The sequence below is a fragment of the Schistocerca cancellata genome, chromosome 1, assembly GCF_023864275.1.
Source record: "Schistocerca cancellata isolate TAMUIC-IGC-003103 chromosome 1, iqSchCanc2.1, whole genome shotgun sequence".
In the NCBI taxonomy this organism is placed as follows: domain Eukaryota; kingdom Metazoa; phylum Arthropoda; class Insecta; order Orthoptera; family Acrididae; genus Schistocerca; species Schistocerca cancellata.
The window spans coordinates 1,120,617,644-1,120,630,666 of record NC_064626.1 but is presented as its reverse complement, the minus strand read 5'-3'; the positions used below and the strand labels follow the sequence as shown (position 1 = coordinate 1,120,630,666).

General features: G+C 43.4%; 1 protein-coding gene across 1 annotated transcript in view; it reads right to left on the bottom strand.

Annotated features, from left to right (window-relative positions):
* LOC126092356 (rap guanine nucleotide exchange factor 6-like) overlaps positions 1-5,693 on the bottom strand; it is a 356,519-nt gene extending 350,826 nt beyond the window's left edge. Inside the window, exon 1 of the mRNA XM_049907901.1 lies at positions 5,078-5,693. Coding sequence (XP_049763858.1) covers positions 5,078-5,212 — 135 coding nt within the window. The 5' untranslated portion in view covers positions 5,213-5,693. The remainder of the gene's footprint in view (positions 1-5,077) is intronic.
* Positions 5,694-13,023: the final 7,330 nt, after the last annotated feature.

Sequence of the window (13,023 nt, the reverse complement as noted above, 5' to 3'; positions counted from 1 at the left end):
TTATTCACCCACACACATACGCTTCATACATAGCACTAATCTAACACTACTGGATACGTCCTGCGCAAGACACGATTTAGTGTCACACATATGGTTACCATAATCACGGAGATGAGCGTACATTAGATACACTTCGCACGAATTGCGAGAGGCCGAATTTTTGGAGTGTGCAATTCACAACTGCGACTGAGCCACCATGGCCATGATGTAACTGCTGAACCCAGTGATGTGGCATAGCGCAGGTTTAACATAGAAACCTCATTTCATTACAGAGATGTAGAAGGTCGTAGGGTTCCATCATGTACGAACGTAATGAGTATTTTAAAAATACTCAAAAGATTGTTATTTTAATTCAATTAATCGGTTTAAACGTAATTTTTAATTTCAAATCCTAATTATCATCGTACTGACCTTTTTATTTACTAGTCTCTTCAGTTAACTTTTTCGTTTGAGATCTGCCTGTGTTGCCTGTAGCCTGCAACCATGTGCCAACGAGGACTGCTCATCGGGTTGGTAACGCGCAGGTCGTGTAGCCGGTGTGATGATAGCTTCAAGTAACCAAGGACAGCAGAAATTAATTTGCTTTTAGCGCCGAAACTGATTTTTGTCTGTCTTGAGATTACTCGCAGAGGTTAGCTTTAATCGCCGTAACAAAGCAACCCGCGATTTTAGTTGGGCCACAAACTGTGGACCGCCGTCTTATGGGATACATTGTACATCACGAGTTTGTGATTAGCTTCGGATAATTCACTGGTACATTATGCGTCGTCTGCCCCAATTCCGTCATTAGTCACTTAAAATAAGCTGACAGCATCTCGCATTTCGGACATATCTCGTGCGCCGTGTTTGAATGTCGCCTATAATCGAGTGGTAGCCGGTAGCCGATGTGGCAACTAGTTACGGACGTCACTATCACGTAATTTTAATCTGGTTGTAGTTATGTGTGTGCATGAGGAACCAGTATGTCACTTTATTATAAACGCTATGGCATTCTCCACCCCAATATATGAGAGTTTTATGTCATCTATGTATTTCGAAAAACAAAAATTCTAAATGCTTGAACTCTACAATTTTTGTACGTGATTGGATAGTTAATAGCATTTTGTCATGTATCATTTGTTTCGCAATTTTTCTGCTTATTTCAGCCAATCATTCTCACTCTTATGAATTAGTTGTTGCTACAGTCTGCATCAAAAATAAGTCGTGTGAGCTGCTCTACTAGCTGTTGCTTAACTTTCAATTTTTACTATTGTATACTTTAAATAAACAATGAGAAGCGTTTTAAAATGAGATGTAATAAAACGATGTATGCTTTTCAATACTTGCACAAGCCTTCCATGTTGCGATAGGGTAGTACATTAAGTAATTGTATTTATGTAATATGCTCAATTACAAATTTTTGTACATAATAAAAACTATTTACTTACGTTATTGCTACAGACTTCGCACAGTAGTTAATATTCTGTTCAGTACCGTAGATGTGTTTGCTGCTATTCTGTGTACTGTATTATGTATTTGTGATACTTTTCATACGTCTGCGTACACAGCTTCACAAATGTATGAATTAACTCTATAATTATAAAACGAAGGAACTAGAAATATAAAAAAAATTTAAAAATTTAAAATTTAGAAATTTAAAAATGAAACAAGAACCTCCCGCAGGCCTGTGACCCTAACTTGGGGGTGAGGTTGGTGTGCTCTGAGGATCCAGTAGGCTATACTGGACAGGTTCAACCATACCAGGTAGGTAACCGTAGAGGAGCCAGACTAACGATATCTAACTAAAGCACCATGGCCCCGAAATACAATAGAAGATCTGTCCTAGATAAGTCGTCGCCAGAGTCAAAAAAGATCCACAACAGTTGCAAAACTATAGCGGTCTAGTGTCGAAATTATGGTAGACAAAGTTGGAAACAACAATGAAAACTGCTATGGTGGCATAAAAAGACGAGTATGTCCCAGGCAGAGTGAGGGATGTAAAAGAAGGGAACGAGTTTCACGTATTTGGTAGCTTCAAGGGCATTTAAATCAAAACATTTTTAAATATCCCAACTATTTCATGACTTACCGTAGTTTCTCAATGCATTACGCTCTTGGCTACAAACCGTTGGCGCACTTGCAATTTACAGGCTAAAGTGCTTGATCCTGCGCCCGAAATCCAAGGGCATACATGTAACAGCTAATGAAGTGTTTCTGCGGCGATACAATGGCTGGGTTTGATTTGTTCCTGGAGGGGGGGGGGGGGGGGGAAGGGTTGGTAAACAGTTTGATTTTGTGGGTGGGTGTGGCCTCGATTTCTTTTTTCTCCCCCGAACACATCCCTGTTGCATGTATGATAATGGAGTGTCAGAACAAATAGACACGAATATAGGTGCTTGTGCATGTGGGATGCATATACAATGAGAAGTATCAGAGTGGGGGTGCATCTAATTGGAAGTGTCGCATATTGGGGATGCATGCACCCTGAAGTTTAATGACAGGTTGTATCACATTAAATGGCAAATATCTTGTGTCTTTATACCAAATGACATGTGACTTGACACGATGCATTGTATTACATGATGTGAGTAGTAATACCAACAAATAAATAAGCACCAGTATGTCATTTAGAATTATATGTTGTTGAAGTTGTCATTTAAGCCAAAAAGCTAGTTCTCCTTTTATATTTGTAACTATGACCTGGACATATTCGCCTTTTGTGTGTAATAGTAGAAGCGCACGCACATGCAAAAAAAAAAAAAAAAAAAAAAAAAATGTTTAAATGTGTGTGAAATCTTATGGGACTTAGCTGCTAAGGTCATCAGTCCTTAAGCTTACACACTACTTAACCTAGACACACACACACACACACACACACACACACACACACACACACACACACACACACACACACACACACACACACACGGGAGGACTAACCTCCGCCAGGATCAGCCGCACACGCACGCACATGCACAATCAACCTGTTACCTCAATAATGTGCTTTGATACTGGCTGTCTCTGTCCTTATATATGCTTATTATTCGTCTTTTCCCCCCTCAGATATGGTTGTATAAGGCCAACATCATGTTTCTAAAATGAAACTTCCTGGCAAATTAAAACTGTGCCGGACCGAGATTCGAACTCTGAACCTGTTGCCTTTCGCGGGCAAGTGCTCTACCAGGAAGTTTCAGATCAGCTCACACTCCGCTACGGAGTGAAAATTTCATTCTGGAATTGTTTTTCTAGCTTCCTGAGGTATTCTATCTCCACGTGACCAACTAAATATCCGCATAATTGGGAAGATTCTTAGCCTGATTTTTCCTGAGTGCGGCCTGGAACCTTCGCCTCCTTTGCTTATCGTGGTGACCCTATGCTGGTGCCTTGGCTGACCTTCGAATGCTAACGCAGTGCCAGATGGGTTCAAACACGATATTTTACAAATAACCTCCCGTCGATGCGTCACGTTATTAATTTTAAAGTGTTCAGTCGAAAACTTTATATGAAGATAACTGCTACGAATTGAGTGGTTTAAGTGAAGTTGATTTTTCAAAGTTGTGTGGACTATACCTCAATACAATACAATACCCCGCCCCCTTCCCTATCGGATGTAGGGTCTGCCACCTACGATGCTTCGCTGGAACCTTTTCCGCTCAGATTTTCTTTAGTAGGCATATAAAAGATAAAACTAAATTCATAACTTTGCAGAAACGAAGGTTTATCAAATTACGGGCGAAATGTGTTTTGAAGTGAGTTATAAATCAACAGAAAAAAAATCATCTTTGTACTTTTAGCGCAGCTGCGGCGGACCACTATGCTGAAGTCGCTGGATATTCTAACTTACGTTACATGCAATTTTAAAGTGGAAATTTATACTAATAATTGAAACGTGTTAGTTTGAACTAGTGCAAAAGCAAATTATTCTTTAGAAGTGGAACTTCGTGGGGATTCATTAGTGAAAAATCAAACCGTTGCAACATTAAGTGTTATTAGAATCAAAGATTAATTGCTGTAGAAACTTCGCGGAAAGCGAATATCTTTGGGTTACTGTGTCGACAAAATAATAAAGTCCACGATTAGGAAATTTTTGTAATCATGAATACTACTAAAGCTACTGCTACGAATACGCTTACGCCCTCTACGATGGACCGTTAAAACTGAACCTGCATTTTTATTACATCTTCGGAACTATGTAGTGTACGGCAGCTACAGCATGCGCTTTGCTTTATTGCAACAGCATATCGTAATTGACAGGTAGCACCTTTTGTTCACAAAGCAAGAACAATTTGCCGTCCCACTGTAATATAGGGATGCTGCTGCTGTTGTGGATGTTTGAATGGCGTGTTGCCCTTTAGTTGACTCCGTTTTGCAACATATTTGTTGCCTCGACGATGGCACTTTCCGTGGAGGGAGCCGTGAACGTCCCAGCAATGCAACACAAATCCCCCCCACAGTCCCAAGTATTTTTATCCATCGATTTCATACCGCACTTATGTATTAGAGTCAGAAACCGTGTATACGTCCAGAGAGAGCGTAACTTGCGGCGCGCAAATTAACTGGACTGTATTCGTCCAGTGTATGAGAGCGATCAGTTTACGAAGATCGCTGCGTTCGGTAACTTAAAAACCCTGCCCGTATTCAATGTTTGGCTTGATTGTGTAGCGTGTTTAATTTACGCGACAATGTTTCATATTAGTTGCGAAAGTGCGCTATCCCGCTACGCAAACCCAATACTGCGAGTTAATGGATATCACGTCTGAATGTATCCAAACAGGAAACGCAGAGGTGTTGCTGCCACACCCGTGTGTGCGTGCGTGTTCATGCACGCGCACACGGAGAAAGCAGAACCAACTGTGTCACCCCCTTCCATGCTGAACTGTTGATTACTTTGTTATTCTAATGGAGGTACTGTTACCACTACGCCTCGATCTACTATTTGCTGTGATGAATATTATTTATGGCGCGAACTTTAGAGGTCTCACTTCCAGATCATCTCCATTTTGCAGTAAATAGTGTGATATAAGCTAAGTGTTGCTACGAAACTGGCCAGGTGGAAACAGAAGAAAACCAAAGACGTTAAAATTGTGTTGACAGTTACCTGTATGGAGCGCCGGCAGGGATCGGTGCGCAGGGCGCGGCAGAAGGCTGGGTCCACGCGCTCTGCGTCCATGGCTGCACACGGCGGTGGGGCTTGGTAGAGGGGCGGGAAAGGGGTTTCCCCGTCGGCCCTCATGGCCGCCACATGGCATCGCGATGCAGCGCCGCCACAGCCGCACAGGGCGGCCTCATGCGGCCGCCGCCCGAAACAGCGCGCCGTGGGGAATCACCATCCCTCCTGCCGCCGCCGACTCCGCAGGCACAAATGATGTCGCACGTTACACTTTTACAGCGGGTACCACGCCCACTGCGGAGATACTTCACACCATCCTTATTCAGAGCACTTTGACGCGAAACGCACTACGTATTTCGAGGGAAAATGATTCACTATCAGAGCTAACAGGAACACTGAAGACGAATATGTGAAACTGGAGAAATCACTAAGCACACTTTGCCGTCGACTGGAGCAGTTGATGGACAAAACCCCTGGTTGATCCGCGTTCGCAGGCCGCTCCGTCGTGTTGTATCACCCCGGGAGTGGTGCGTCTGGGTCATTAACGACTGTCTCCACAGACGTTTACGTCAACCATGCCGCGTCGTCCGAAGAAGCCACCTGGAACTGAAAAGGTGTTGCAGCTTTACTGGGAGAAAAGACATGTGGGAAAAGTAACTACATCATGTGAGAAGGTAAGTAAGTAAATCGGTGAAGGTCAACAAGGAATGTAAATCAACAAAAATCGAGAAAACCCTATTAATTCTTACAGGTCGAGACTACTAAGGCCAGAGAGTAAGTTCCGATCACCCTTCCGATGTGGAAACTAAGGCGATGAATGGTACTAATCCGAAATTTATAATTCATAGTTTGCTGTAAGATATTTCGCTTTGAAACCTTGCAAGATGAGAAGGAATCTAACACGCCCCAGATTTCCATATGTTTTATTTGGAATGGAGAAAAGGAAATCTCAGAAACCTACTTCGCCGGATATGGAGGTATGGAGCACAGTTGGTACGTGGCCTACCAATACGGAAATCTAACTTAAGTCTTATGTGGGGTTCTACTGTTTAGTGAGGAAATGCACAGTTTTTTATATAGCGAAATAGAACACAGGACTCTGTAACATAACTAGTATGTATCTGAAGCCACCATTCGAGAACTACCACATTCTGGATTATCCTGTTTCTCAAATCTGAATGATCGATTAGAGGTGAGATCGGAACGAAGACGCGGCGGATGTGTCAGACTGCTGTCCGGCGGAGGTTGCTTTGCTGGCGGTCCCGTTCTTGATTCCAGTATCAACCGCAACGTCAGAACTGCTGCTCTCGTGCCTTTACCTTTCCTAAAGCCAAACTGATCGTCATTTAGCACACACTCAGTTTTCTTTTCTACTTTCCTGTATAACATTCTTGTAATCGACTTTGATGCATGAACTGTTAAGCTGATGGTGTGGTAATTCTCGCCTCTTAACCATCCTGAAATATCGGATTCTTCCCCATGTTACCACTGCTCCCTATGACTGCACTCATACGGCTGAGCATCCTACCCCCACACAAACCTTGCTGAGCATGCTCACCAGCAGCCAGTCCATCCTGCCCAGCCACTGTCAGCAGTTCCAGCAGTGCCAGTGGTCCCTAGCTCCACTCCTGCCCCAATTTATGTGGAAACTGCCAGTTACAGCGATGTGACTGAAGTCCTGCGGACCCTCAAAAAGGAGGTACACCAACTTCTGTTCGTCTGCCTCCACCGTCACAGCGGCCGTCCAGTCCGTAGCTCTAGCATACCAGTAACAGCTGTATCGGTAACACGCTCATGGCCTCAACGTTTGTGTGTGGAACCCCAACGGTCTGTGCGCCCAGACTCCATTCACCTTAAGGTCATTACCATCAGTGTCATCTGCGAAAATCGACAACTGCTGCAACTATCGCACTGACAGGGCAGGTGGCGGCACTGCAATCTACATTAATAGTCTGCTTTGCCAACATCTGATGCAGCTGCTGGACCTGACTATAACTGAAATGTGGACACAAATATCACTTTTGGTAGCGTCTTCACCTACGGCATGGTCCATCTTCTGTCCAGAGGCGTTTGTCCGTTTGCAGGACTGTTTCCTGTCACATTTTGTTTACAATTTACGTTGCGCTAAGTAAACTTGAGACAGCTTGTCTCTGGCGATTGCGCATGCGCTTGGCCGGTGGCCGAGCCTCGCCGCTGAACTGCTCGCGACGCCTGGTTTCCTTGTTGTTTACGTGTGACCCTTATTCCTGGCCCGGTGTAGCTCCGTCTACGTTTTTCTTATTTTTTAGTACTGGCAGAGAATCTTATGATTATGCGTCTTTAATCTGCATTAGTTTTATTCTGTGACATGGCCAATGTTTAGCTCCCAAAATAACATTTTTAAGTATCACGATTTTCCTTATTATGAAATCATTAGATTGATGATGTATGTCAATCTTTAATATATGTCCGTATGGGTTAATTTATAGGTTCTGAAGAAGAAAGCGTTATTGAAATCGAAACCTAGGTAAATTGAAAAATTACCTTGCAACTGAAGGCTGAATTTCTTATTCTCTGAACAATTCACTGTTGCTGAAGCGCTGCATTATGTTAAAGACTTAAGCTTTCCTAGATTTCCTGCTTTTCATTAACAGTCCTTATGCCTTTATGATTTTCTGGGTTTATTACGAGTGCTCAATGTATCTGCCGTGAGCAAAGAAGCAATAAATAAATAAAAAATAAAACTAAGAATAAAACTCATGTGATTCACAGATGGAAAAACCATATGAAGAATTGAAATGTGATAGCTCAACCTGATAGAAAATAGAAACATTTCGAACTAAGCTGTTGTTCTATCTATTGCAACGTACTGTACATGTTTGGCAACTGCATACACGCAACAGCAGTTAGGGACCAGGTGTTGCGAGGGCCGCAGTGCAGGCTGCATACATTGCAGTACGCTGGAACATCGTAGTTCTAGCGGCTCGCTATCTTTCTTACAACTATTCATGACGTCACCTTTCCGGCTTAGATCTTTTTTAATATGTTAGTAAGTATCACATCTTTTTCCAGTCAGTACAAACTTTAATTTTATTAATGTATTATATACTTAATATGTTTTAGAGCAGTCTAATTCTGAAGACTACGCTCGTAGTAGCGTCGAAACCTGGTCAATTTTGACCTAATATTTGTGACCGAGGGCTTATTTGTTCTAATATAGTAGTTATATTCGTTAATTGGTGCGCTCACGGAGTATGAAGAAAGGCAATAGTTCCACATTCTGTCACTGGGTGAAAATATGGCGTTGTAAGCACTCAAAGTGTTTCCTATTTTGACGTCAGTGTGTGTGTGTCGCTTGGCGACACATGTATCATTTCTTTTGTTATGTGACTTGGTGTAAAGGATTAAGAAGATTTAAATTTCCTTACAAAACACAACGGGCTGTTGAGAAGAAAGACTGTGCACTACTGGTAAGGCCGTTTTACGAGTACGGCAGCAATGTAACACCGCTACCTTACGGGAATATCGCCGTCAAACCGCCACGAAGTGGCCCAATATTAAAATTGCGCTAGAGAACATGATCAAGAAATTTGAAGGAAAACGTGAATTAGATAGTACAGCAATGAGAGGGAGGCGGCCCATTCCTATGGCAGTTGAACGTTTCGTAGCTAAAGCCGACCGTGCAGTACAAACCTGAATTTATTCAGCCAGTGCTCGAGCTGTGACGCGCGAGTTATTTCCCACTGGTCAAGAGTACGAAACGTTTTGCGACGCATTTTACACTGATAATCTCAGACCATTCAAAATGTGCAACAAATGAAGCCCTGAGAGAGGCTACAACATAATGACCTAGTCCTGCCTTTTTTTTATTTTTTGGCACGCAATGAAATGGGTGACATGCCGATGGGTAATACTCTGGATGCACGTTAGAAGCACCTTGTGCAGGACGCGATCCAGCTCTGCAAGAAGGCAATTGTGTCCACAACACTCTTTTCCTGGAAGATGCAGCAACACCAGGTGAAAGATTTGATTCGAGAAACCCTCGGTAACGACAGCGTCATCTTCAGGCAGTTTCAAGACGAGCAGCCTCTCGGTTCCGAAGACCTAAATCTATGTGACTTCGGGTTATGGGGGCATCTGAAAGATCGTGTCCATCAGGGATGTGTGTGGACTTTACCTGATCTGAAGGATAGCATACTACAAAATTTAGGTCTGTTTACACTGGACATGTTTTAAGTAACTGTCGACCACGCTGTGGTACGGATGCAGCTTGTTACAGAATCGGGAGACAGCAATGGACGAATGTTTTAACTTGTGACCATTTCTTAAAAAACGTACCAGAAACGTTATCGTGTATTTAATCGTTCCTCTCTTTTGTCGCAGCCACACCATATACTGACTGCTAACAGCGCCCTGTTTTCACCTAGTGGCTGAAAGCGGAAGTATCCTTTCACCACACACTGCGAGCGCGCCGGTTATTTTTAGATTAGATTTACTTTCATTCCAATTGGTCCGTAGTGAGGAGGTCCTCCAGGATGTGGAACATGTCAGAAAAACAACAATACGTGACAAATATTTACAACTAAAACAAATAAGCTAATGTACCATTCCACAGGTCCCAAGTGGAATGATCGTCATTTTTTAATGAACACAGAGTCATTTTACAAATACTAATGCACTGAATTTAAAATAAAGTTTTTCATTTATTTATAAGGTAATAAACATGTAATACAACTACTGTAATACTTATTTACAATGAACACATTACTGCACTGAAGTGGTGCAGAAGTTAGATTACACACACACACACACACACACACACACACACACACACATTTTCAGTGAACACATTACTGCACTGAAATTGTGCAGAAGTTATGTTGTACTTATATACAAATCAGTTGGTTTTACTAAGAAATTCATCAGTGGAGTAGGAGGAGTTTGCCACCAATAAATCCTTTAGGCTTCTCTTAAACTGAATTTCATTGGTTGTTAAGCTTTTTATGGCTGCTGGCAAGTTATTGAAAATGTGTGTTCCTGAATAATGCACACCTCTTAGTACAAGAGTAAGTGACTTTAAATCCTTGTGAAGATTATTCTTATTTCTAGTATTGATTCCATGAATTGAGCTGTTGGTTTGAAAAAGTGATATATTTTAATGACAAATTTCATTAAGGAATAAATATATTGGGAAGCTGTAGTTAGTATCCCTAGTTCCCTAAACAGGCTTCTGCAGGATGTTCTTGAGTTCACACCACATATAATTCTTACTGCACGTTTTTGTGCCCGGACAACTTTAGCTTGTCTTGATGAATTACCCCAAAAAATAATCCCATATTACATTATGGAATGAAAGTAAGCATAGTATGCCAGCTTTTTCATTTTTATATCCCCTATGTCTGACAAAATTCGCATTGCAAACAGATTTGTTAAGACGCTTCAGCAGTTCTGTGTGCTCCTCCCAGTTGAACATACCCCACAATGCGTCCTGGTATGTATACATTCCACACACTAATACTCTTAATACCGACAGTTTAACTACAATCACTTGCTGGTTATTTAAAAGAAAAATTTTGCTGATAGTCTTAAATGGCCTCACCATAACTCAGGACATGCTTTACAGTTCTGTTCACAACATTATTCGACTACAGCTATTGTTGAGGAATGGACATATAGAGCATTTCCTGTAAGGAACATCATCTTTGCTTTGTCTTACGTTATGCTAATTATTGCTATCCTGATCAGATTAAGCCCGATCTGTCTGACATTTTTTGAACGTTTGTATTTTATTGTTCTAATAGAACCCCAGGTCATTCCAAGCATATGTGTCAATTTGTACCTTTATCTACATTACTCCGCGATTTATTCAGTTTTCAAATTTATATATAACCTGCTGGAATTCCGTTTCGATACATAGGCGCGGTGTCAAAATTATGTGTATCACTCTACCAATTCCACGTGTAAGTAGGCTCTTTAGGTTTTTATGTTGGTAACGCCACGTAGCGCTCTGTATGGAAATCACTGACTGTGCTGTGTGCAGTCTGTTTTTTTTTTTTTTTTTTTTGTGGTTTTTAGGGCGCACAACTTCAATGGTCATTAGCGCCCTGACTACTCTAAAAATGCACCGCGAGGCACAAGTTGACAACAACTAAAAGGGAAAACGCGCTAAAAGAGACTGACAGGCATAGGATTAAAAAACAACATCAAATGTCCTTAGCGAGGTTTGTCAAATTGATAAAACAAAGAACACGAGCAGCTGCTCGTGGGTCATCCGCTAAAACGGCATCGAAAGTATTAGGCAGGTTAAGATCGAGGCGCAGTTGGTTAAGATCGGGACAGGACATTAAAATGTGTCTAACCGTCAGCAAGTGCCCACATGGGCAGAACGGCGCCGGCGCAGCCGTCAGCAGATGGCGATGGCTGAACCGGCAATGTCCAATCCTTAACCTTGCTAAAACGACCTCCTCCCGCCGAGAAGGGCGTGAGGAGGACGTCCAAGCCACGGGAAGAGGTTTTAAGGCCCGAAGCTTGTTGTCGGTAAGTGCAGCCCAATCGGCATGCCACAGCGACACAACGCGCCGACAAATGACCCTGCTAAAATCGGACGAAGGGACACAACAAGAAGCTGTCCGAGGCTGGAGGACCGCAGCCTTGGCCGCGGCATCTGCAGCTTCGTTCCCAGGGATACCGACATGGCCAGGAACCCACATAAAGCTAACTGGCGGACTGACGTCCACCAGCCGCTGAAGAGAGCGTTGGATCCGGTGTACGAAAGGGTGAACCGGGTACGGATCACTGAGGCTCTGGATGGCGCTCAGGGAATCTGAGCAGATGACATAAGCAGAATGTCGGTGGCGGCAGATGTAAAGAACAGCCTGGTAGAGGGCAAAGAGCTCAGCTGTGAAGACCGAACAATGATCATGGAGCCGGTATTGGAAACTTTGTGCCCCGACTATAAAGGAACACCCGACCCCGTCATTGGTCTTAGAGCCATCTGTATAAATGAAAGTCATGTTGATGAACTTCGAACGAAGTTCCAAAAAACGGGAGTGGTAGACCGAACTGGCGGTGACCTCTTTTGGGAGCGAGCTGAGGTCAAGGTGAACGCGGACCTGAGCCTGGAGCCAAGGTGGCGTGTGGCTCTCGCCCACTCGAAAGGTTGCAGGGAGTGAAAAATTAAGGTGTTGAAGGAGGCGACGAAAGCGAACTTCAGGGGGTAGCAGGGCAGAGACATACAACCCGTATTGACGGTCAAGAGAGTCGTCAAAAAAGGAACGATAAGACGGATGGTCGGGCATTGACAGTAGCCGACAGGCATACCGACAAAGCAGTATATCGCGCCGGTAAGTGAGCGGCAATTCGCCAGCGTCAGCATGAAGACTCTCTACGGGACTGGTATAAAATGCTCCGATCGCAAGTCGTAAACCCCGATGTTGTATGGAGTTGAGGCGGCGTAAGATGGATGGCCGTGCAGAGGAGTATACGAAGCTCCCATAATCCAGCTTGGAGCGGACGATCGACCGATATAGACGAAGTAGGACGGTTCGATCCGCTCCCCACGACATACCACTGAGAACACGGAGGACATTTAAAGAACGGGTACAACGGGCGGCCAAATATGACACATGTGGAGACCAGCTAAGTTTCCTGTCAAAGGTAAGGCCTAAAAATTTGGTTGTCTCCACGATTGGGAGAGCAACGGGACCAAGTCGTAAGGACGGTGGGAGAAACTCTTTGTAGCGCCAGAAGTTAATACAGACCGTCTTCTCGGCAGAAAAACGGAAGCCATTGGCGACACTCCAGGAGTAAAGACGGTCAAGAGAACGCTGAAGACAGCGCTCCAGGACACGTGTACGCTGCGCGCTGCAATAGATGGTAAAATCGTCCACAAAAAGGGAGCCTGATACATCAGCTGGGAGGCAATCCATTATTGGATTGATCGCGATGGCGAACAG